Source organism: Xiphophorus maculatus, chromosome 9 (assembly GCF_002775205.1).
Source record: "Xiphophorus maculatus strain JP 163 A chromosome 9, X_maculatus-5.0-male, whole genome shotgun sequence".
Lineage (NCBI taxonomy): Eukaryota > Metazoa > Chordata > Actinopteri > Cyprinodontiformes > Poeciliidae > Xiphophorus > Xiphophorus maculatus.
Window position 1 is genome coordinate 20,645,008 of NC_036451.1, and position 25,788 is coordinate 20,670,795.

The window sequence follows — 25,788 nt, forward strand, 5'->3', positions numbered from 1 at the left end:
CAGAAAAATCCTAACAATGATAAAGAGGTCTATACTTCATGATTTAGCATACTGTGTCATATGCAAGCAAAAATATAAAAACTGCGTTTTTCCATAGGTTAACAGGCAAATTATACAGAAAGACTTTGCATTTAGATGTGGATATGTGGACAAATTATGTTTTGGCAATTTCTTATTTCAATCCACTGGTGACTACTGGTTCTTACTGCACTAATGCGCTCTCTATTTATCTAATCTGTCTGTCTTTCATCCATCTCTTTTCTCACTTCTGGCTTTATTTTGAACTGTGAGCCAACAGTCACTCTCTGGATCCACGTGTATGGGTAAGCTGTACCAAATATTGCTACGTGGCCGAGCTAATGCCCTATTCAGCATCATGTGAGGACATGGAGACGGCATCTGTCTGTTGAATCTGGGCACACGTGCGTTAGTTATAAAAATGCTGGTTGACCTCAATTCAGGGCGCCATGGTAACAAGAGGGAGGAATGGTGCGCTTGAGTGGAAAAACGTGCGTGAGGCAGGAGTAAATTGTCAAGGACACAGACAGTACTGCAGGTTATCTTGACAGCTCGATGTCAGCACATTGGGAATGATGTAAGATTTTCAGATATTTGTATGTCGGATTACATTGATTTTTGGGGATTAGGGAGCAGATGTAAGGAACAAGAAAACATGCTTTCCTTTGCTGGATCCCAGTTATCCATGAGCAGCCAGTATGGAGGCCTGCACATCGCAAAGCAAGTTCAGACAGGAATTCATTCTACATGTGTGTGCCTGTCGTCTGTATGCAGCTAGCAGGTACTAAAGCACTACACAGACACATTTTAACTGCTTTAAGTGATTTTCCCTTTTCTAGAGTTTGAAAGGTGTTCTTGATTTATGAAGTGTTTGCTCGGATGGTTTTAGTGCTTTTGGGTTATGTAGTGCTTGCATGAGAAGTAAAACGGATGAGCAGAAGCAAATATAGCAGCTCTGTGGTTCGTCAGGCATTTTTATGGAAGGTAATGTGTGTATTGGCAAATTTTTCCATTCTTCTGCTGTGATCAGGCTCGACACATGATTAGTTTCATGTGTCCCTAGCAGGGTTTGTATGTGAGAATGGTGCAGTTGTGCGTCCTGGGTCTCACTTTGCCATGCGTTGCCATTACCAGCTAATAATGGACTCCTCCCTCAAGGGCTGCGAGAATGAGTTGTAAACCAAGGCATAGCAGGTCAGCTAGGCAACACACTGTGCAAGCAGCTATTCATTTGAAAGGTCCTGTTTGCTGTTCCCTTCCCTGAAGAACTTTAGAGCTTGCCGCCGCATAACGGTGTAGGAGGATTCATTTCCTCTCATGTGCTCCTTCAAAGGACTCCTGTAATTGAATCTCAAGGAAACCTGTTAAAAGGAAATGAGGAAATGATAATAAAATATTTTTAATCCTGCTCATAAAACATATTGGTTCTCAGCTTTTCTCTGACTTTCTGTAATGTATTTGGTAAATGTCTCTTTGTGCAGCAGTTATTACTTCCTCTAATAGCTCCACAATATCAGAGTTCTTTTTTATTGCACCGACGTTTGATTTGGCGTTGCTCTAATAAAGTGGCTCGTACTGTACTAACATCAATTTAATAGTTTAAATTGAAATTACCGTATACTTAAAAACATATTGTTAGCCTAACAGCATAATTGCCTACGTCCTATTTTAAGGAATAGGACTTAGGCAGTTGTGGTATTATGCTAACAATATGTCAAGATTAAGTTGCAGATTTTGTCATGCTGAAATGTTTCACACGATCAAATTATTTGCCAGTTCAGACAAATATAACTTGATTGATGACTCTAGAAAACAGTTTTCAGCTATCCAACCCAACTTGGCCATGGGTGAAAAAGTAATTCCTCCCCTGGTTAAGTCATGAATTAACTGTTCAACAGTTTCACCTTCATTTTCACTACACAGATCTAAAAAACTGCTGGACATGTAAAAATCAAATCAAATCACCTAAACAGAACCTGTCTGACAACACGAAGTAGACTAAAATATCTCAAATACAACACAACATAGCTCTCACTGGAAAGAAATCCAATAACAAGTAAAGTGACTGGCATCTAAGTCTGGAAATAATTACAAGGCAGTTTCAAAGACTTTGGGACTCAAGTGAACCATAGTGACATACCCATTATCCACAAATCAAGAAAACATAGAAAGGTGGTGAACCATTTAAGAAGCGTCCAGCCTCCCAAAGTTAGTCTAATTGTGCATCTACAGTACTGCAGGCATCACTTGCCTCAATAAAGTAATGTTCATGAGTCAACAATAAGTAGGACGATAGGCTAAACGTCTATAGTCTTACAAATCCTTTGTTGACCACAAGCAATACAGACATTTTTTGTTAGAAAAATGTCTTGATAATTCCCAATACATAAGAGACAAATTATACTTGCAATTAAAAACTAACACCATATTCCAAGAAGACAGCATCATATTCACAGTCAACCATGGTGATGGATAGATGTATGATAAACTTGTTTAGGACTTGAATGACTTGGTATAATTGGTAAAATCATGAATTTTACTCTCAAACAGAAAATCCTGCTGGAGTCCATCTGGGAAGAAGTTTCTCATCTCAAACCTAACTTGTAGTTTATACAGTTGGACCATAATATGAAGCAGACCAGCAGGTTCACCGCTTGAAAACAGAAGAAAGAAGTGGCGTAGTGGCCTTAAGTCACCAAAATTTGCTTGATTATTTAAAACATAAATTTGAAATAAAAGTAAAAACAGAAGAAATATGTAAAAGTGCAGATAGTTTTTCAAAGTTCTGTAATATTTTCAAGATAGTAGCCTGGTCATTGCCTTGATGAATTGACTTCTTCTCAATTCTCATTTCCCCTCACAGCACTGTCTGGGCTTTCTCCCCTTCACTTGAATTCCCCCACTAGAATTTCTACTAGGCCAATCAACAAACAGAAGGAAAAGTTGTCAACTATAGACATTTATTTTCTACACCGTTTTAGAATTGTTGACCGCTTGTAGTTTAGCAATGGCAGCGGAGGAAATGAACGGACGTGTTGGACACGCTTCCAAATGTTATACAACTATTACATCCAACAATGCATGCAATGTTTAATGGATGGTTTATTGTTGTAAAATATATTTCCACATATCTCTGAGTCTGATTGCTTGATTCACAACTTAAACACTTCTATGAATCCGGAAGATCTTTTTAAGATAAAAAGACTCAAAAATGTTTTAATCTGTTAGAACAGACATATTATTAGATTTCTTAAAAGGAGCAGAAATGTGGACATTTTTAGTTAATAAAAAGAAACTTGGAAAAACTGTTAGAACATGAAACTACATCGCACAATTCAGTCACATGCATGTACACACAGGCACAAATCTGTGGTAAAAAGTAGCAGAGGCGTGTCTTTAATTATCTGCGTTGTAAGCATTCCTTCATTGACATTTTTCTCCTTCTCTGGATCTTTCCTTTACAGTTATTCCTGTAGTGCTAGTTGGTTTGGAGCTTCATGGGCACGCTTCGGTTTGCTCTCCTCTGCGCAAATATGTGGAAAAGCGAGAGGCAGAGCTGAGCAGTGGCACAGTGGCAATGCCTTGGCTTTGTCACATGGAGGTCCACGAGTGGCCCGCAGACAGAAGGAGGAGGCCGGTCATCAGTTCATTCAGAAACAGAATCGAGCCGTGAGGATGTTCGACCTCGTAGGTTTATTTTTTTGGTGCGTTAGATGTTACGGGCCTCAATCAGATATCATTTTTGAAGAAGTGTTTTGATTCCGGAAGAGCAGTTAAAAAAATGTCATTTGAAATAGAAGTTATTTACTGCTGAACCAGTGAAGAAAAAAATATTGGCAAATTCTGTAAATAGTATTTTAACTTTGGAACTGTTGGAAAGCGCTGGGCTGCTTCAGCATCGTCCAGAGTGTCACGTTGCTGGAAAAGTATGCTTTAAGTTGTCCTATCACCAGATTGCTCCTCTTAGCCATCAGCCTGCGGTTGCTTCAGTCCCTTTATAAATGTCACCCACTAAGTTTTTAAAATGAAAACAGAACAGGCTGATTAATTCTGTCGTTGTCGAAGCCCTCTCTCGTCCCCTCTCCTGCTTTCTTTCCACTCTTCCATTTGCTCGTTTTGCGTTTTCTCTTTCCTATCTTCCTCACCCTTTGCTCCGTTATTATGCTGAGTGTTATGTGTCCATAATTACAGAGCTATTTCAGGGCTTCCTGGTGAAAACAGTCCTCTGATTGCCTTTCCCTACAGCTTACATCCTGTTATTAAAGTAAGGATGATCATAACACAGCAGATGTTAAGACCGCATGACTGCAACACGCATTATATCATTTATATCTGCAAACCAACTTGAAAAAAAGGTGTCTATGCTTTTTCCAGGCAAATGGGTAGTTCACACAGTAATTATGAAGTGTCAGAAAGTTGGAGATTATTTTAAATGACTCAGTATGATGTGTGGTGTGGTTTGGTTTCAACAGAGCAGAAACAAACATCATGAAGTCACACAAAATGCACAAGGTTTAAGGAAGGACTGTGCGTCCTTGCAGCCGATGTCTCTGTTTGCTGTAGTTGCTCCGGGAGGCCTCGCTTTGTCTTTGACACTGTTATTACATAATGTCAGGTGGCTTCTTGCACCCCTAGGGATCCAACTTTGTCACAGAGAGCACTTACAGGGCACGGTGATTGACCACCTTATCACACAGGAGCTAACGCAGCTACTGTATCCCTCTCTCTTTTCTGTCCTGCAGATGCAGCTGCCAGGAAAGCCTTCATCACAGAGGTGAGCTAAAATCTTTTACTGTGACATATCCAATCAACCTTTATAGATCCATTTGTATCATAAATATGATTTATTTTTTACCATAGTGATCTGCGTTGACTAAAATCAGACATGTTAAGTATTTTCAATATCAAATTTGTGTTCCTTTGAATAAAGCCCCCTTTCTCTGGCATTACCTACAATGCGCAGTTCGTTTAGGCAAAGCGATAAAAGGACATCGCAATTTGTCTTACTTTACTCTGCTGAGAATTTAATTCTCCTTAAATGCCAACTAAATCCTCGAGTTCAATTGGGATTTCGTGCAATAGTGCCAGACATATTATTACCTGGATAACATTTAAGACATCCAGTTCAGCTTCTAAATTATATAAATATGCAACGCACAGTTTGGGTCTGATTGACTAAAGTGGTAAAATGTCTTTCATGATACTTAAACCACAAATGGGAATTGAGTCTGAGATTTTGACTCGGGTTGGAGTTAAATATCACCCAAAAAAAAGGTTTAGTTTTGACTTAGACTTACAATCCAAATACTTTGATTGGACTTTCACCCCAACAATAGAAGACTTGACTTGACTTTAAGTTGCACTCCAAAACTTCAACACTTTATTTGGACTCACACTGTAAACTAACTGACTTACTTGTGCTATAAAGATTCAGGTCAATACTTTACACCTACACCTTAAAGTCAGAAGGATTACCTTTAATTTAAAAACTAGAGACTTGACTTGTGCTTAAAAACTCTAGACTTCACTTGGGCTTGTCCTTTAAAGATTCAAGACTTGACTTGGACTCACGCTCCAAGTCAAGTGAGTCCACTTGCCTCAAGCCTCTACAGACTTGAGGCTTGATTTGGACTTGTTCTTCAAAAACTTCAGATTTGACTGGAACCTAAAGACATTTTAAAGACATGAGACATGAATTGAGCTCATGCTCTAAAATCACTAGTTTTGACTTAGAATCACGCTTGAAAGACTCAAGACTTGGAAAATCTGACTTGTAAAAACATTTGACTTCAGTTAGTTCAAATTTTAACTTGTGAAATGAAAATGCCAGATGTAAAGTGTTTAATATTGTACTAGTAACTGTATTTAATGAAAGCCTTGTTTTTCTCCAAGCCATGTTCTAAGTTATGGTTAGTTTGGTTCTCATCATAGTTTCTGCCTGAGCCTCTACACTCCCATACCTTGTAAAAATTATAGCGATCACCTTTATTGACATTTGAACTGGTACAAATATCAATATAAGAACTATTTGCCTCTGTCCATTTTCTCAGATGCCCTCATCTTCAGGCCAGCCTGGCCAAGGAAAGAAGATCGGCCACAGAGGGGTGGATGCATCAGGAGAAACTACGTACAAGAAGGTGATGTGAAATGCTAAGAGATTACTCTACTACTCTGGAAAACCCCTCGATGCATTTTGATTTGTTTTCAAGTTAATTATTTATGTCTTTTCTTCGGCCGTCACCAACTGCAGACCACATCATCAGCGTTGAAAGGTGCCATCCAGTTGGGAATCGGTTACACAGTCGGCAACTTGAGCTCCAAGCCGGAGAGAGATGTGTTGATGCAAGATTTCTACGTGGTGGAAAGCATCTTTTTCCCCAGGTCAGTACTTTACACAATGCAAAATGATGCACTTCTAAATATTTTATGCGAAACTTTGTAACCTAGATGTCAGTCAAATGTTCATAAATTCAGAATGCAATAGAAGAACTCTGTACAATTTGGTGTGACTGAGTTGGACCCTAACTCAGGCAGGAGGTTGGCAGTATCAGTCACTTTGTGTTTTTATGAAAATGAAGTGAAATGGAAAACAAAAACAAACAGGAAACAAACTGGAAGGGACAGGAAGAGTCTAGGAGTGAGACGTGAGAACAGGTGAAGGACCTGGCAACTAATCCTGGATCACAATAGGAAGAGCTGACGAGATGTAGAGGTTTATATGCTGGGAAGGTAATGGCTTAAACAAAGAACAGGTGAGACTAGTTAACTGAACATGAAACGGCTGTGAAGCTTGGCTCAAAGGGCAACCGAGAAAGGATAAAGAACATGATAAACCACAAGCAAAGACAATGAAACGCTAAGATAAAAGAAAACTAAACAGAGCCTGACCAAACACAAGAGCCACCAGAAATCAAAGACTAAAACTATCAAAGCAACTCTGGAACAGGGATTTCTGGGAAGACAGGATGTGTGTGACAGAAAACAGATTATCAATAAAAAACGAGATCTAGCTACAAGTGAACACAGAACTCAAACTAGACCTTAGCTTGATGTCACTTTTGTAGTTGCTTATTTAAATCTGTTATTTAAAATGCGTTTTAATAATTTTTTTACTGGTTTTGTTTTGCTCTCCAGTGAAGGGAGCAACCTCACTCCAGCCCATCATTTCCCAGACTTCCGCTTTAAGACGTACGCTCCTGTGGCCTTCCGCTACTTCAGAGAACTGTTCGGCATCAGGCCGGACGACTACCTGGTAAGACCCGCTGTTTTTACTTCCGGTGTTGTTGTAGTAGATTTTGTTTTTGTACGTATGCACTTAATCATTCTCAGTCACGGAGAAAGGTTTATTAAGATGGAGTTCAGAATCATTATGGCTGCAGACCCAAGAGGAACACATTGTGCTTTTTCGACTCTTAACAGGGTGGTGAATCAACGTTCTTTTTATACTCTGATGGAAAAAGACTATTAACCACTGTTTAGTTATGTGTTTGCTTGTTTTTTTTGTTTTTGCCTGCACATGTGTAATTTAACTGCATAGCTACGAACAAACAGCAGAACAAGACAGCGTCTATTTAAAATCTTCAACAGGTTGGTGTGAACAAATTGTTCAGTAATAAAAATACGGAATACAAAATTAGTATAATTATATGGGGAGTGTGATCTTAACAGCAGTTCAGCATTTTATCAGCTTTTGGCAGACAGCTGTGTAGCAGTCTGGTGGTTCTGCTTCAGTTGTTGCGGTATGATAAGCCCGATGGCAGCAGGTTCAGAAAGTTTGTAGAGAATCAGTGAAGCGTCTCTAGACAAAGTCAGAGCCATTTTCCTGCAGGGCCCTCTTCCAAATTACAGATGGTGCACTACTATTATGAGCATTAATGTAAACAATCAGTAAATTTACCTCTATTGGCTATTTCTTAAATATTTTTTTTCCTTTTACAAAATGTGTTTGCTTTCCCTAATGTTAGCTGTGTAGGAATGGACAAGGCACTTTATGTAATTGCTATTAATATCGTGGCTGTCCATGAAAAACATGAGTTGTCAGTATCACCTAATCGGTTCTAAAGTAGGTCCAGCGGACATTATCGGCGTATTTCCACAGCTCAGCACCATCCAATTAGTCCACGGTGAGGTGTCGGGGCCAGACGATCCCGTTCAAAAACTGACAACCTTTTGGCACACACATTATTTTGAGTGTGCCTCTGAACAGGATGATGGCCTGCACATTATTACCGTCTCTGACAGATCCACAGTCATGCTTCTCGCTCTGAAACTGTCAGAGTGAGTTGCAACAAGGCCATCCATCGACAGTACGAGGTCAAGCGTGCTCAGTTTTGTTCTCATCATGAAAAATGTATATATAGAACAAGAAATACATGATCCAAAGCAAAGGGGAAATGGTCTTTAAATACGTAGCAAAAGTATTAAAGCAGATGTCTTATTAAGAAAATATTGGAGCAAATATAAAGCCTGTCAAGCTATGCTGTTAAGATGCCAACAGGAATGGACAAGTGTGGCCCTGCAGAACAAGGCTTAATATTCTGCATATATAATAGATGTTTTTACATTCTTTTATGGGAATAAAGGAGATAATGCAGTCCGACAGTTTTAGTTTAATGCTATGGTTATGCAAGTCATTTTTAAAATGACCAGCTATTTTCCTGAATTTCAACTAATTAGCTCTCAGGGCGATAGATTCTGCATGAACAACTGGTTGGTTTCTCTTTCTCAGTGGAATCCTCATAAATATTTTGGCTGTTCATATTAATATAGTCTTCATAAAATGATGGAAGGCTCACACCAGCATCATCCCCTAGCAAAGTGTGTTCACGTTCATCTCCTGAGTCCTAAATATCATTTAATACCAATAATATAAACATCATGTTAGGCTTCTTCTGTCTTCCGCTGACTCTTGGTTGATAACTTTGACCTTTACTCACTCGACACGCCGAGCGATTTTGAGCTCGTGTTGACAGACGGCCGATGTTTTCTGTTCATGCATCATTTATTACAGCCTAACAGCACAGAGCCAACGGACTGGACACAGGCTTGATTGAAGCATGGTTTCTATTTTTCCCACATTAACAGATGATTATAGCTTGAAAAATAACTCGGCCTATATTTTTTTTTACAAATGCTTCCCCTACTGCAGCTCCAAACGTGCAGCATATTAAGCATTTGTGTACCAACATTCAGGTAAAATGTACCTAGATTGTTTAAAAACTAAATGAAAATACGAAGGCATAAAGTTCACAATATGATGAGCAAAGCAGTAGGTAACCAGCACTGGTTCACATTTGCACTTTCTTATCTAAAGTTATTCTTGTAAGTAGAAATAAATAGGTTTCAATTTGACTTTGTGCCGCTTTTGTGGAGAATTTCCTATTTTTTTTTATTTTTATTTATTTGTTTTGAAATTTTGAATTAAAATTAAAATTTTAAATAATTTCAGAAAGGTCCACTTTAACAGAGTCTAATAAAATCTGGTTCCTTAGAAGCAACATGTACAAAATCTTAGAGAAATTAAGTAATTTACATTGTATTATGTTCATGTACATCAGCGCAACTACAATCATATCAGATTTTTAATCCTAGAATATGGAATACTGACTTTTGTAGCTTTGTAAAACCCCGTTTAATGACAGGTTATGCTTGAAATAAAGATGAGGGGTCTGCATTGATGGATATTTCACATATTTCGTAGCTGTGGCAACAGTTGCCGTGACAGTGAGCGTATGGAAACAATTAAAATCTTGGTTTCTACTGTGAGTCAGAATGTAGTAAAATCTTAACATACAGATAGGATAAACGAGTATTTAATATAGTTATTTTATCAAAGGATGTCGTCTTTTCTGCCCTTATCAAACACACGTGTCCAGTCCTGTAACATACTGTACTTGTAAATTAAAAACAAATCAAGCTAAAATTATGCTAAAAAATATAAAAAGGATAAAAGATATTAAGGATATACTTTAATGATGCTGATTTCCTAGAATATGAACGGTGATGCATTTTAAAAATGTACTAGTGTGGTCGGTTTCTGTCTCCCTGCAGTACTCCCTCTGTAACGAGCCCCTGATCGAGCTGTCCAACCCCGGAGCGAGCGGCTCCGTCTTCTACCTTACGAAGGACGACGAGTTCATCATCAAAACCGTGATGCACAAGGAGGCTGAGTTCTTACAGAAGCTGCTGCCTGGATACTACATGGTAAGCTAAGTCCAGGCATGTGTGGGAACGACTCTGAAAAGTTTGAAAAATACAGATGTGGGGGTAAATCTCAGAACCCCATTGTCAAAAGAAACATTCCTACCTGGTGGCATTTTTTTCCGTAATCAATGAGACACATTTCCTGGTATTAAATCGATCTGGTTCGCTGATTTAAGCACATATATCACTAAGCCTGTTTCCTAAGGCAAAGTTTCCTAAGCAGCATAAGTTTAAAGGTGAACGCATACACTGTAAAACATTTGAGCCACACTTAGTTGTAGCTAGTTTTAGATGCAAGTTTTAGATTTTGAATTTATACGTGTGAGTTTGTGTCACCTTTTTCTATCCTTTTGTTGTTTACTACCTTCAAGAGTTGAGTATGCTAGGGTTAGCACTTAAAAAAAAACTAAAAAGAAAATGCCACTAAGAACCCATTTCGTAGGGTGCTTAGCGGCAGGTTTTTGCATCTTGTGTTGCACCATGAGTCACAATGACTTACATTTTTTGTGTGTTATTAAGGCAAATATATATTTTGTTTTGGCTGAGGACAACTAATCACAGTGCTTAGTTGTTAAAAATAAATGTTGATGAATTCAGTTTGATGTTTAATAAAATTCATTCTCAGATATTTTGTTCATGCAATTTCAATCAAGGATTTAAGACAACTGCTAAAATAAGCAGTGAGTGAAAATAATACTGAACTGTGTTCTTGTTCAGCTAGGTGAGGACATTTTTCTTTCATTATGTGAAACAATAATTTGGTTTAAATCGCAGCTTTAAGTTATATGAACTCACAACTTAAGATCAACCAGCTTTCAGAACTTTAAACCTCAATGTTTAAACTCTGTGCCTAATGAACTTTACTTTCTGAATTACAACAAAAATATATATTTTTTGCATTTTAAAGGAAGCAGGAGAACCTTCATTTTCAAGTTAAACCAAGTTCATATGTTTTCCAGTGTACCAATTCGTGCTTTCATCTTAGCTGATGATGCAGTTTAGATCCGAGGTTTATGTAAGATCCTGGAGGTCCCTGTGGTCGGTTTTCATGCAAAACAGACATTAGCGGCTCTTATCAGATCTGACTGTGGCCCGCGGCCAGGCGGTTTCATAAGCCACTGGCTGCTGTTTTGCTCTCGCCGGATGCTCCGTTCGGCAGTCAAGCCTAACGGAGCTCAACTCTTCTGACCAAGAGTGGCCGAGTCCACGAGCTGCTTTTGAACGAAGCAGCTCCATGTATGTCCATGCGATGCTTTAAGCCTCTCAGGTTCATGAACCCTCAGCCTGGTGTTTATTCATGTGCTTGACAGCCTCAGGCAAAAACCAGTGTTGGAATAATTTTACCCCTCTGTGGTGTTTTAGGAACTCAGCTCTTTCTGCTTGACTTAATATTAGTACAGTCTGAGGCTGATCTGGAGATTAGTTTTTGAGGGTAACCAATTAATAATTGGATAGCAAAGGATTCTTAATAGAATTTTTTTTTTGTAGAATTTGAGTAGAACATTTTTGCAAAAGTTTTTTTTTTATCTTAAATGTAAAATGTATATATTTTTGTACAGTTTTGGCTTAATTACAGCTCTCCTGTTGTTCTTTCAACAAATGGCCTTTTTTTTCTGAGTCTGTATACTCCAGCTAACAATTAATCGATTACTAAACTAGTTGATGATTGCTTCAATAATTCATCACGATTAACCCGATTAGTCATTTCACCTCTAGAAGAACCAATGTGATGACTGATCAGTTGAAGATGTTAAAGGCTCAGCACGGTCACTGCGACCTTCCCATAATGGCGGTCATCTTCTGAAACACTTTCACAGGTCTAACTAATGGATTGTAAGGAGGCGGCTTAATGAGCGCACGGGCGGTCGCCCTCACATGGGCGGATGGCAGCCTGTTTTACACACTCGCTGCAGACTTTAAGCAGAAACATCAGAGTAAAATGTGCAAACTGCTGTTTTCATGGAAAAGGAGCTGATCTGGAGCCGGTTCTTTGGTTCTGGGCAGCCGGCTGATGGCAGTGATGTAACCGACTCCCTGCTGCCACTTCTCTGTTCGTTTTACATGCTTTGTCCCTTCCATCCTCTCTCCCTCATGTCCCTGTCTTCATGCTTTGTCACTCTATCTTTCCGCTGAGACTGGTCCTCCATTCCTCCTCTTCCTCACGTGTCTCCGCTGGTGGCTTGTCACCACTCTGCCCTCCTAACATCGGAGGAAGGGTCGTGTGTTGCTGAGGGCGCAGGGCGCTCTTTCTCCCCATGTGTTCTCATGCCCTCCATCATCGTAACGCCTCTTTCCACCCGTTCCTACCACGAGATGAAGGTCATTCGGCATGCGATCAGCCTTCTAAGCCACATCTTCATCTTCCCTCTCCTTCTCCGCTCCTTAATGCCACACGGCATCTCTATATGGTAGCCGCGCTCTCGCTTTCTTTCCCAGCTCTCATTTCTCTAATGGGACAGATCTGGCCCAGCTCCCAAGGTCAAAGCAGGTTTTTTCTCGGAGCGCCCGGTCCAACTAACCTCATTTGTGTGGACTGACTACTGAAATATTCAGCACAGGTTGGAGACAGGAGACGAGCACTCCGCAGAGACAGAAAAGGCTGAATCGCGTGAAAAGAGGAGCTAATAAAGCTGAAGTCACTATTTTAAGTCTAAAGAATATTAGATGGTCTTGTTTAAATGTTTGGCCAAGCCAAAACTGATCTGAGTGTTGCCATGAGTATTGGCAGTAATGTGACGCCGTATTGTCTCAAGTCACAACACGAACTTTATTTCTGTTCAGTAAGTCAAAAGTTCTGCAGAGAATCAGACTGTGTTTAGGTAAAACCTTCTTTCTTTTCTCGTTTCTTTCTTTTTCATTCCTTTCTTCCTTACTTCCTTCTCTGTTGTTGCAGTTTCCATAGTTAAAACCTGACAGCTGTAGAAGCACCTACCATAAACTTCACTTAACTTTTTGTTCTGTTTTAATTGATCTCACTGGTCCTGAGAACAATGAGATTTCTGAGAAAATATGCATAAAATCAGAAATTCTGAAATAAGTTAATAAACTCAACAAACTCATATGAAAGTCATCCTAAAAAATAACGCACAGTTGTTTTCCACCTATATTGTTGTTCGGCACAAATGGGTCTTTCAAATAGACAGTGACCCAGTGGCTTAATGACAATAAGTCTATTTTTTTGGAGTATTTTTTTATTTTATTTGCAGACTTCCTCTTCCTTATCACCTATTCTCTAAACGAAGGAGTCACCCATTGTTTTTCTCCCCCTGTCCGATCTACTCTCCTCCAGAACTTGAATCAGAACCCTCGTACGTTGCTGCCCAAGTTTTTCGGCCTCTACTGCGTCCAGTCGGGCGGGAAGAACATCCGCGTGGTTGTCATGAACAATGTGCTGCCCCGCGTGGTCCGCATGCACCTCAAATACGACCTGAAGGGCTCCACCTACAAGAGGCGAGCGTCCAAGAAGGAGAGGGAGAAGGCCAGGCCCACGTTCAAAGACCTGGACTTCATGCAGGACATGCCGGACGGACTGATGCTGGACCAGGACACGTACAACGCCATGGTTAAAACTCTACAGAGAGACTGTCTGGTGAGAGAGATGTTTATGTTTCATTCTTTCATCCATAGGAGGTGAAGACTTTATTTTAAACAGAGCTTCTTTTATGAGCAGGGCTTTTATGAAGCACTATGTTTGGTTGTAAATCAGGTCTACATTTACTGGCTCTGTGTTTGGAAAAGTGTGTCTGTGAAAGATTGTTTTTCATATACACATGCAAACATATTTATCATCACCTCTGATACTGGTGTGTATGGAAATAATCTTTTATTACTGCAACACAATCGAACTCTGAACACTTTTGCTGAAAACTCATCCCTTATTGGGAAATAATTGTTTGAAACGAAGTCACTAGTGGCAAAGTTATTGGTAACCGCTCCTTTTAGTAATTTCCGAAATCTCCTTTTGCCAATAATCCAACCCCAGATTGGATTATTGGGGTTGGATTAATAATCCAACCCCAATGCCATATTTACTGTAGATATGTATCTACAGTAAAACAATAATTTTTACCTGATTTGATATTTCTAAATTTTTCAGTGAGAGCCTTCATTCTGTCCCTGTGTTTGTTAGTATATTTCCCAACTCCTTTATTAAGGTTTGGGTGTCGCATAGGTGTAAGCGGCTGCGCTTTTAAATGCGTCCGTTTTTGTTCTGTTTTCAGGTGCTGGAAAGCTTTAAGATCATGGACTACAGCTTGCTGCTCGGGGTCCACAACATGGACCAGGCGGAGAGGGAGAGGCAGCTGGAGGGGTCACAGGGCGGCAGCGACGAGAAGAGGCCCGTGGCCCAGCAGAAAGCCCTCTACTCCACCGCCATGGAGTCCATCCAGGGCGGCGCCGCCTGTGGAGGGTCCATCGACACAGACGACACGTGAGTTTAACCAGCTAAACGGCACACTGACAAAATGGCCGTCTTCCTACTCTGAAAGGACCAGCGTATCAGAAAACCATAGTTTTAAGAAAAAAAAATCAGAAAAACTTGTGGAATTGTATCTTTTAATATGATTTTAAAAATTTAACAATGCAAAGTTGAGTTTCATTTTCTCTCATCAGTGCTGAAATAAAGTAGAGCCTGGGTATCGAGACTGTGATTTCCTGCGTGAAAATTAGATAATTAATTTGTTTTTGTTTGGTTTTTTTACAGGTTAAAGATTTAATGACAAGCTAATTACAGGGCTGTCCTCGCAAATCGTCAGTTCAAAAGAATTCGTGAGCCAAAAAAAGAATTTAAAAACTAAAATCACCAAAAATATGATTTAAAACAGAAAACAATTACCCACTCAATAAAAAAAACTGAAGTAGCATGATCTATTTTAATTAGACCAACATTTTTGTTTGAAAGAGCTTGTAGCTCCAAAGCTTCAAATGGTTTTTGTACGTTTTCCTTGTTAATGAAAGGCATCCAGCAAAAATATATTTAGTCTGTTCTCAGCAGTAAAAACCAGGATGTAGGCCAGTCTTTGTTTAAAAACACTTGCTGCGTTTAGCCGGGTTTTAATGCAGCAATTAAAAGCAGATTTGGGAGCACCAAGGTGCACCGCAGCTGCCCTGACGCAGACTGACAGAGCCGAGGCTGCCGCTCAGTCTGACCGCCACCAAGATCTGTTTTCATGCTTTTAATGACAGATGTTTCATTTCCGCTTTACTTCCTGTCTGATTCCAGGATGGGTGGCATTCCGGCAGTAAACGGAAAAGGAGAAAGGCTTCTTCTCTACATCGGAATCATCGATATTTTACAATCCTACAGGTGATCCTCCTTGAAATCGAGCGATGATGAATAGTTAGATCATAAATCAGTGAGCCTTGCACTGTCTTTTCTCAGACTTGATCGCTTTAGGCCACACATTCACAGTTGTATATTCAGTGTTTGCTGGTGAGTTTCCCATATTAGACCCGCTTAACATCTTTTAACCTCTGCTCTGCTTTGTTTCTCCAGGCTAATAAAGAAACTGGAGCACACGTGGAAGGCTTTGGTTCATGACGGGGTGAGTTTATAAGGTCCTCACAGACGTGTATGTGTCAGATACACCAACTCCTTTTGCACAACTTGCACACAACAATGTTGTTTTCAGTCATCCCATCAGATTGTTCTCTAGAAAGAAAAATGAACCCTCAAGTAAACCAAGAAGCGGCTTAACCATCGATGTTGTTTTACGGACATCGCGTGGGCGTCAAATTCACCGCCCTACCAGAAACAAAATACAAAAGTTCCGGCTCAGGATTTTTGTATGAAAAAAGAAAAAAAAATTAACCAACTTACACTTTTTTAACCTATTAAAATCAATCTGTGTGATTAATTCAATCAATCAATCAATCAAATTTTATTTGTATAGCACATTTCAGCAGCAAGACATTTCAAAGTGCTTTACATCATTACAAACACAGAATCACAATCAATCATTAAGTCAAGTTACATCAATTGATTACATTTCAAATACAATTCTAAACAGGTGGGTTTTCAGTTGAGATTTAAAAGAAGTCAGTGTTTCAGCTGTTTTACAGTTTTCTGGAAGTTTGTTCCAAATTTGTGGTGCATAGATGCTGAAAGCTGCTTCTCCTCGTTTGGTTCTGGTTCTGGGGATGCAGAGCAGACCAGAACCGGAAGACCTGAGATTCAATTAATTGAAATGAACTTGTTAAAGTCCCAGCTCTAAAAGAAGATGCACTTAATGTTACTGATAGAGATTTTATGGCTGATCTCTGTAAATGATGTCCAATGGAAATTAAAAAAAATATCCAAAGAGGACAGAGAAGTCTGGAAATATGTGTCTAAAAAACTATGGATATTGACACAAATAATGAAGAGCAACCCTTAAAAACAACCTAAAAAAAACCTCTATATTGATATTCACTGCAAAAACACAAAGTTTAAGTACTTCTGGTCTAGTTTTGTGTGGAAATATTTTAGGACACTTGAAATAAGACAAAACTAAGTTAGGAGTAGCTTTACAGTAAGATAAAAGTTCCACTGGTAGATAACTTAACTTATAACAAGACAATTTCCCTGCATTATAAGTGACATAATTAGTGGGTTTTTTCATTAATATTAAGGACATATTGACTTAAAATCAGGTCCTTTATCTTGCTGGAAAGCTACTTGTAAGTTAGCTTTGTCTTATTTCAAGTGTACTAAAGTATTTGCTCTAGAAATTAGACAAATGCTGAGATTTTGTGTTTTTGTGGAATCCATTTAATGAAACTCTGTTAATTTTGAATATGTGCACTGCTTGGGCTTTTTCCCCTGAAGTGCAAGTCACGCAGATGAGTTTGATGACAGATTATTTTGTTTTCCCGTGTGTTTATATTCTGCTTGTCATCCAACCCTCGGGTTTAGGCTCTACATCACTCCCGAGTCTACGCTCGAGATTAAACCGACTCATCAGTCTTCTCTCCAACTCTCTCCCACTCTGAGAACACGCTAATTCACAAGACGTGTGTAGGAGAGCAAGCCGCCTCCTCTGCGTCACTATGATGAACACTCCAAACTTTCTTCATATTACACGCAGCTGATGAATGTGAGAAAAGATGTTACTCATGCTGTGTAAAAGTGATGCTGAAGCAGAAACCTAATAGCGCTGATTCTCTCTCCCCGCTCGCTTCCTCCGTCTCCTTCAGTCTCCTTCTGCGCTCTGTTACTCTAAACCAAACACCAAGTGTCATCTGTCAGTCTGTTGGCAGTGTTATCCCACTGGGATGATACATAAATAATGAAGCAGAGTGTCTGTTGCCTCGTCTGACGGTGTCTCAAAGCGTCCGTGGCAGACGTGTTTGTGTGCGATGCTCGGGAGAGCAGCTTGACCTGGAGAAAAAAAAAAATTACTGGGACACGGAGAGGGACAAACAGGCGGCTTAATCTGGCTCTGATCATTTTATTAACGCACCATTTGTCTTATAAACTCTCCTCGTCTCTCTCTCAGGACACCGTGTCGGTCCACCGACCGGGTTTCTACGCCGACAGGTTCTTCAAGTTCATGAGCAGCACGGTGTTCAAGAAGAGCTCATGTGAGTTCACTTCATCACCCAGACACTCCCTTAAATAGTCAGTTGGAGCTGTGTGTGGGAAGAGCCACAAAAAGACAGATTTCTCACACTGTTTTTTTTTCCCAGCTGAGTCTTAATATGAACATCTGATGCAGACGGTGAAACCCTAGAGAGGCGCTGCTTAATGTCGTGTGAAGGGGGAAAAATGTCACTTTGATCCCTCTACACTGCAGAAACACAAAATCTTACCAAGTGTTTCTGTTTAATATCTAGTGGAAATATTGTAGTACATATAAAAAAAGGAAAACCTAATATAAAGTAACTTTTCAGCAGGAAATAGAAGCTTATCTTATGCCAATAATTCCTTAATATCGATGAAAAATTACTAGTATCACTGGCAGATTATTGGGGCCTGCCATGCAAAGCAATGGCAGGAACCTATTACTATTGTCGGAGAGAAGCGTCTCTTTATTATAGAACTTTATTTTTCTTCCGTAACCGTTAATGCGGCTCATACCGCTGGGTGCACACCTACAAATGAGGTATCAAAACGTGCAGAAAATTCACGCCATTGGAGCTATTATTTCTGGTGGGATTTGGCCTTAACGTGGCGACATAATTCGCAAAAAACTACGAAAAAAACCCCATTATAACTCAATGGGAAAAATCCTAGAAATACCCTATTTTTGAGGATTTGCTGTGTCGTCACAAATTCACCTAGAAATGCCATTCAAATTTCATTTTGTAGATACGTCTGTGATCTCTTCGAAAGTGAAGACGGCTCGTCGATACCAGTTACGGTTTGTCCACAATTTGCCTCTAAGCGACCCAAACTTTCTCATTTTTGCTGAAATTACAGTGACAGCCCATCTCGGTTCATATCTGGGCACAACATTTCTTTCTCTCATCGCTGTAAATGCTCTGAGTGAGGTACAGATATGAATCTCGGGACTATCGCAGAAGACACATTGAACTGTCATACGCTCGAAACGCTTTTCGAATATGTATTACGGTTCCCGAACAAGAAGGATTTGTTTCCAATGCTTTTTTTCAGTAAAGTGTGTTTGCTCAAACACACTTGTGTGTTTGAGAGCTCACAGCTCAGAGCTCACACCTGCTGAGACCATTATTTGCCATAGCAACGGAACTCAAGAGGCTATTGGCTGCTGATTTGGACTACGAATACGCATCACTGTAGTTCTATCTACCCTCAGTTGAAACAGATCAGGACTGAGAACTGGCCTTTAGAACTACCTGCTGCTTTGGGCTGTATATAACTGATTTAACTCAGTAACTGTTACACATGGGATTACTTTGGAACTTTAAAATGGAGAATAATAATAATTTCAAAATAAAAGCCTTGAATATTTTTACATCAGGTCATTGCTCTTTTTGACTTTATTTGACTTTTTCATCCAAAGCACTGTTACACGTGGTATTAGTTTGGCCCTTTGAAATGAAGCATTCTGAAAATTTCAAAATAAAAGCCTTGAATAATTTTACATGACGTAATTGCTCTTTTTGGCTTTATTTGACTTTTTCATCCAAAGCACTGTTACACGTGGTATTAGTTTGGCCCTTTGAAATGAAGCATACTGAAAATTTCAAAATAAAAGCCTTGAATATTTTTACATCAGCTACTTGTGTTTTGAGCATTATATAACTATTTTAACCCAAGGACTATTACGCATGGGATTAAAATAGACTGTTTTGCATGAGCAGCAGATAGATCCTCTATTGCACATGTGTCAAACTCAAGGCCCGCGGGCCACATGTGGCCGGCTACGTCATTTTATGTCGCCCTCTCCCCCCTACCACCGTTTTACAGCCCCATTGATTGACTTAAAATAGGTTTTGAGCACGAATTGACTACAACCTACATATCCCATAATGCCTTCCGATTCTTACCAACCAACATTACGGCTTCTCGCCACTAGAGTGCAGCAGAGTCACCTCAAGCTGATTATTAATTTTCCCAGCGAATAAAACTGAAAGATCGACAAGCTAACAAGCTAAAGAGCGAAGTCCCGTGATGTTTCAATCGAGGACTTTTACCGTCTACTGCCCCCTGATTTGATGCCACAGCTTCGACTCCATGCAGCTCGTGTTTTGTCCACGTTTGGAAGCACCTATCTGTGCGAACAGATGTTTTCAATAATGACTTTAAACAAGACCAAGCACAGATCGCGCATTACTGACGAAAACCTACACGCCGTTTTGCGGATTGCCACAGAATAGAACTAAAACCAGACATCGACGAACTGACCAGGGGAAAACGGTGCCAGACATCCGGCCAGAAAACATTGGTAAGCACGAACAAACTACATTTAAATAGAATGGATGTAAAACCAAAACGCAGTATACTGGAATATGCATATAGTTTATTGATTTTGCTTGTGTTTTGTTTATTTACAGAACACAACGCAATTTTTAAACTGAGCAGTAATTTTACATCCATGCAAACTCAAATGTAATATTTAAAACTTGAATACATAAAATCAGTTATTTAAAAGGTGTTGTATTTAAGAGGTGTTGTTTAAAAATAAAAAAGATAGCAATTTCTTTTTATTGCAGAGACATTAGATTCTTAAATTTATGGTATTCTTTAAATGTTGTAATTTTGGTTCATTGTAAACTTTACCTGTAAAAAGTTTGTAGAAATCTTTAACATAAGGCCAATATATATTTTTAAACTGTAATATGTTGTGTGTGTGTGCGTTATTGAAAATTTATATTTGTGAAAATCATTAGGTAAATGCTAATGAACTGCCTTCCTGCAGTTTATGAGCATTGAACTGTTACTAAACAAATGCAAGGTTCATTAGCGTTAGCATTTTAGCTTCAATAAGCTATTAGCTATTTATTTTACTTTTTAGCAATGTTTAGTATACTGAATGGAGTAAATCAATTACAGAAAATATCCTAGTGATTTCCCACATACTGATGAAAGCAATGACGCTAACATTAGCGTTTCTGCTGATTTTAGCTGATATACTTACTTTATAATACTGAATGGTGCACGTCCGCCTCGCTTAACGTTCTTGCGATTCTCCGCGTGCCACTGATTACGTCGCGGCGTTCTTTGGCGTCGACGCCGATTTGTAGCGTGACGACGCCGGGCCCATGCCCGACGGGCGCGCCTTGGCAGGCCCCGGCTAAATTTCTTCCGAAATTTTCTAGTTGGGGCCTGCCATGCAAAGCAATGGCAGGAACCTATTACTATTGTCGGAGAGAAGCGTCTCTTTAATATTATTATTATAGAACTTTATTTTTCTTCCGTAACCGTTAATGCGGCTCATACCGCTGGGTGCACACCTACAAATGAGGTATCAAAACGTGCAGAAAATTCACGCCATTGGAGCTATTATTTTTGGTGGGATTTGGGCTTAACGTGGCGACATAATTCGCAAAAAACTACGAAAAAAACCCCATTATAACTCAATGGGAAAAATCCTAGAAATACCCTATTTTTGAGGATTTGCTGTGTCGTCACAAATTCACCTAGAAATGCCATTCAAATTTCATTTTGTAGATACGTCTGTGATCTCTTCGAAAGTGAAGACGGCTCGTCGATACCAGTTACGGTTTGTCCACAATTTGCCTCTAAGCGACCCAAAGTTTCTCATTTTTCTTCAAATTAGAGTGACAGCCCATCTCGGTTCATATCTGGGCACAACATTTCTTTCTCTCATCGCTGTAAATGCTCTGAGTGAGGTACAGATATGAATCTCGGGACTATCGCAGAAGACACATTGAACTGTCATACGCTCGAAACGCTTTTCGAATATGTATTACGGTTTCCGAACAAGAAGGATTTGTTTCCAATGCTTTCTTTCAGTAAAGTGTGTTTGCTCAAACACACTTGTGTGTTTGAGAGCTCACAGCTCAGAGCTCACACCTGCTGAGACCATTATTTGCCATAGCAACGGAACTCAAGAGGCTATTGGCTGCTGATTTGGACTACGAATACGCATCGCTGTAGTTCTATCTATCCTCAGTTGAAACAGATCAGTACTGAGAACTGGCCTTTAGAACTACTGCTGCTATGGGCTGTATATAACTGATTTAACTCAGTAACTGTTACACATGGGATTAGTTTGGAACTTTAAAATGGAGCATAATAATAATTTCAAAATAAAAGCCTTGAATAGTTTTACATCAGGTAATTGCTGTTTTTGGCTTTATTTGACGTTTTCATCCAGAGCACTGTTACACATGGGATTACTTTGGAACTTTAAAATGGAGAATAATAATAATTTCAAAATAAAAGCCTTGAATATTTTTACATCAGGTAATTGCTTTTTTTGGCCGTATATGACTTTTTCATCCAAAGCAATGTTACACATGGGATTAGTTTGGAACTTTAAAATGGAGAATAATAATTTCAAAATAAAAGCCTTGAATATTTTTACATCAGGTAATTGCTGTTTTTGGCTTTATTTGACGTTTTCATCCAAAGCACTGTTACACATGGGATTACTTTGGAACTTTAAAATGGAGAATAATAATAATTTCAAAATAAAAGCCTTGAATATTTTTACATCAGGTAATTGCTGTTTTTGGCTTTATATGACTTTTTCATCCAAAGCACTGTTACACATGGGATTAGTTTGGAACTTTAAAATGGAGCATAATAATAATTTCAAAATAAAAGCCTTGAATATTTTTACATCAGGTAATTGCTCTTTTTGGCTTTATTTGACTTTTTCATCCAAAGCACTGTTACACGTGGTATTAGTTTGGCCCTTTGAAATGAAGCATTCTGAAATTTTCAAAATAAAAGCCTTGAATAATTTTACATGACGTAATTGCTCTTTTTGGCTTTATTTGACTTTTTCATCCAAAGCACTGTTACACGTGGTATTAGTTTGGCCCTTTGAAATGAAGCATACTGAAAATTTCAAAATAAAAGCCTTGAATATTTTTACATCAGCTACTTGTGTTTTGAGCATTATATAACTATTTTAACCCAAGGACTATTACGCATGGGATTAGTTTGGCCCTTTGAAATGAAGTTTAACAAAACTTCCAAAATAAAAGCCTCGACAACATTTTAAATCGTACCGAACGGTGCACGTCCGCCTCGCTTAACGTTCTTGCGGTTCTCCGCGTGCCACTGCTCACGTCGCGGCGTTCTTTGGCGTCGACGCCGATTTGTGGCGCGACGACGCCGGGCCCGAACCCCACGGCCGCGCCTTGGCAGGCCCCGGCTAAATTTCTTCCGAAATTTTCTAGTTTCACTTATATAATAGACATTTTTCCATCTTGTAAGTGAAATAATCTGCCAGTGGAAATACTATTTTTTCCATCAATGTTAAGGAATTATTGATATAAGATAAGCTTCTATTTCCTGCTGAAAAGTTACTTGTAAGATAGTTTTGTCTTATTTCAGTTGCACTAGAAATTAAACAAAAATAATTGTTTTGCAGAGATTTTGCGTTAAGATCTAAGATTTAGTGGTTTTACTGTGTATTGCTTCATATTTTAAGATTTTATCACAACTTCAAGAGAGGATGTTTTTTTCTGGGATGTGCATAAAGTTGATGTTGCCGTTTTTTTTTTTTTTTCTGTTTTCTAACTTTGGGCTAATATTTTAATATTAGCTTATGTAGACCCCAGTGCTGATGTTTTTTTTTTTTGTAACACAAATCATTGAATGTTTCCTGATTGCTTTTCTGTCTGCCTTTTGCCTCAGCTCTGAAGTCCTCTCCGTCTAAGAAGGGTCGCGTGTCGTTGTCGGTGCCTAAATGCGCCGGGCCTGGTTCGGCGTGGTCCGCCAGCCAGCTCGCCTCTGAGAGGGACGAGAACATCTACGACCTGAGAGGAGCCCGCAGCTTCCCAACGCTGGAGGACGAAGGTGAATGTTGTACCTGAAATACTCATGAAGACATTTGTGAGTGCTAAACCATCTGAACCAATCTGAGTTAACATGTCCTTTTATTTCATTACGCCCAAATGCAGCACACCTGCTCCTAAAATAACTACTGAGCAAATATCTTCTTTCTGCACTAGCGCTGTTTGCCCACGTTTAAATATATATCACGACTGCATTTTTAGTCAAATCGACCAATATTTGTGCAGTATTTTTAAAACAAATAGCTTCATGTTCTCTAAGATCAGAGGTTTTACCATTAGGCAGATTAAGTTGGGAAAAAAAATACGGCTTACTGAAAGCAGATAGTTTGGTGTAGGCAATTTAAAAGTGGTAAAAGCAACCTGCTCCCTTACATAAAAGGGGTCAAGGATGTTGCTAATACTTTGGTGATAAAATATATTTCAGAGTTTTTGTTTAAAATCTCTTTTACAAATTCAACATCTCATGACTGTCTAACATTTAAACAAACGGTTTACATGGACAAATATGTTTTTCTTTAGTGAAATGCTGCAATCATGTCCATTGATTTCAGAAAAATTACCGGTTTTTTTTAAGTCTATCAAAGCTTTTCGTCTCCAAAAAATTTGGTTAAAATGGGCAAGTCTTTCCATAGTAGATCCATTGATTTGATATGATTCCTGAGATCTTTGGTAAATAAAATGATAATAAAAATGTAAGCATTTTACTCTATCTTCTGTCTCTTTTATGTTATTAGCAAAAAAATGTAAAAAAAAATCCCTGGTTTGTAGTTGTGATTTTGGAGAAGAAAAACTTCTAGCGCATTACATCAAGCTGTGTCCTTTCCCTGCCAGGTCGACCGGATCTTCTTCCGTGTACGCCCCCGTCGTTCGAGGAAGCCACCACGGCGTCGATCGCCACCACTCTTTCGTCCACAACGTCTTTGTCCATCCCCGAAAGATCTCCGTCTGACACGGCAGAGCATCCGCGCTACAGGTAGACGCTGGCAGACGGTAACACCAGCCTTCTGTATTCAGACACATTTGATTCTAGATCAGTAGCCACAGAGTCCACTTGCTGCCAGAGGCCATTTTTCTTCTCCAGCGTGTTGCTAGATGCAGTTTTTAATCATTGATTAATATATGCTCTGATATTGATTTGGTTGAATTTGAAGATATTAAAGCTATATACTGGAGAAGCATCAGAAAACGGAACTAAACTAAACAACTGAAACTTGTAAATAAGTCGATTTACTTAAAACATTTAATCGGGTGTTTGTGTGTAAAGGATTTATGAAATACTGAGCCCCAGAGGTGTCAAATATTATATTTATTTTGGTTTGTCAAAGACACTTTCACAGGTTCTTCTCCGTAATAGTTTATCAAAATTAATTAATTTCAGATAGAGAACAATTTTCTTTTTCATAGATTTAAAATGAATGAGGCAGAGAAATGTACTCTGCTTTATTCTCCTGCTAAGCTGTTTTCTCTTTTATATTAAGAGGTCATTTGAAGTCCTTTAGACCGACCTTTAACTGCATGTTGTGATGTCAGCAGTTTCTAATGTGACCACTGAAGGACCCACAGTGCTTTGGAAAAGTTTACTCCCTCATATATTTCCCATTTTACTCTTTTTTTTAAAATCATATTTACACGTTTTATATGAGTAAAAGCAAAAAAGAAAAAAATTATTTGTGATATAAGTTATCCAAACCAACTTTGTAATATAATGAATGAACTGTGATTTCATTCATTTTTGCCTGACCTGTAGAAACAGAAAATGACTTTACTAGAACATACCAGGCAAGATGAAGTAGGCTAAAAGAACAATCTAAAGAAATTCACAGAAAGGTGAGAAACAAACTTTGACATCCATCAGAGTGGAAACGGATACAAATCCATTTCTGTGGCTTTGGGACTCCAGCGAATCAATAACTAAGTCATTATCTAACTTAGGAAGGTAAAATATCTAACCGCAATATTAGTTTTCTTGTTAGCAAGGGTAATGGGTGAGCTTATGCTAAAAAAGCCTTGAAGAAGACTGGGCCAGCTATCAGTTTTAAGGTCATGTTGTCATAAGTAGCATTAATAAAGTCATCATTTCAAATGCATTTGTTTTATTTACTCAAGTTATATTTGATAGATGACCTGAAACATTCATGTAATGATTTAAAAAAGAAGAAGAGATGGAAGAAA

The 25,788-nt window shown here is 38.9% G+C and overlaps 1 protein-coding gene across 2 annotated transcripts in view; it reads left to right on the top strand.

Moving 5' to 3' along the window:
• Nucleotides 1–25,788, top strand: part of pip5k1c (phosphatidylinositol-4-phosphate 5-kinase type 1 gamma) — a 55,767-nt gene that overhangs the window by 14,514 nt on the left and 15,465 nt on the right. For both annotated transcript variants that reach the window (XM_005795695.3, XM_023339255.1), the window contains exons 2-13: nt 4,761–4,792; nt 6,069–6,155; nt 6,269–6,399; nt 7,153–7,270; nt 10,069–10,221; nt 13,511–13,810; nt 14,442–14,650; nt 15,443–15,526; nt 15,716–15,764; nt 17,697–17,781; nt 23,456–23,617; nt 24,448–24,589. In XM_005795695.3, coding sequence (XP_005795752.2) covers nt 4,761–4,792; nt 6,069–6,155; nt 6,269–6,399; nt 7,153–7,270; nt 10,069–10,221; nt 13,511–13,810; nt 14,442–14,650; nt 15,443–15,526; nt 15,716–15,764; nt 17,697–17,781; nt 23,456–23,617; nt 24,448–24,589 — 1,552 coding nt within the window. The remainder of the gene's footprint in view (nt 1–4,760; nt 4,793–6,068; nt 6,156–6,268; nt 6,400–7,152; nt 7,271–10,068; nt 10,222–13,510; nt 13,811–14,441; nt 14,651–15,442; nt 15,527–15,715; nt 15,765–17,696; nt 17,782–23,455; nt 23,618–24,447; nt 24,590–25,788) is intronic.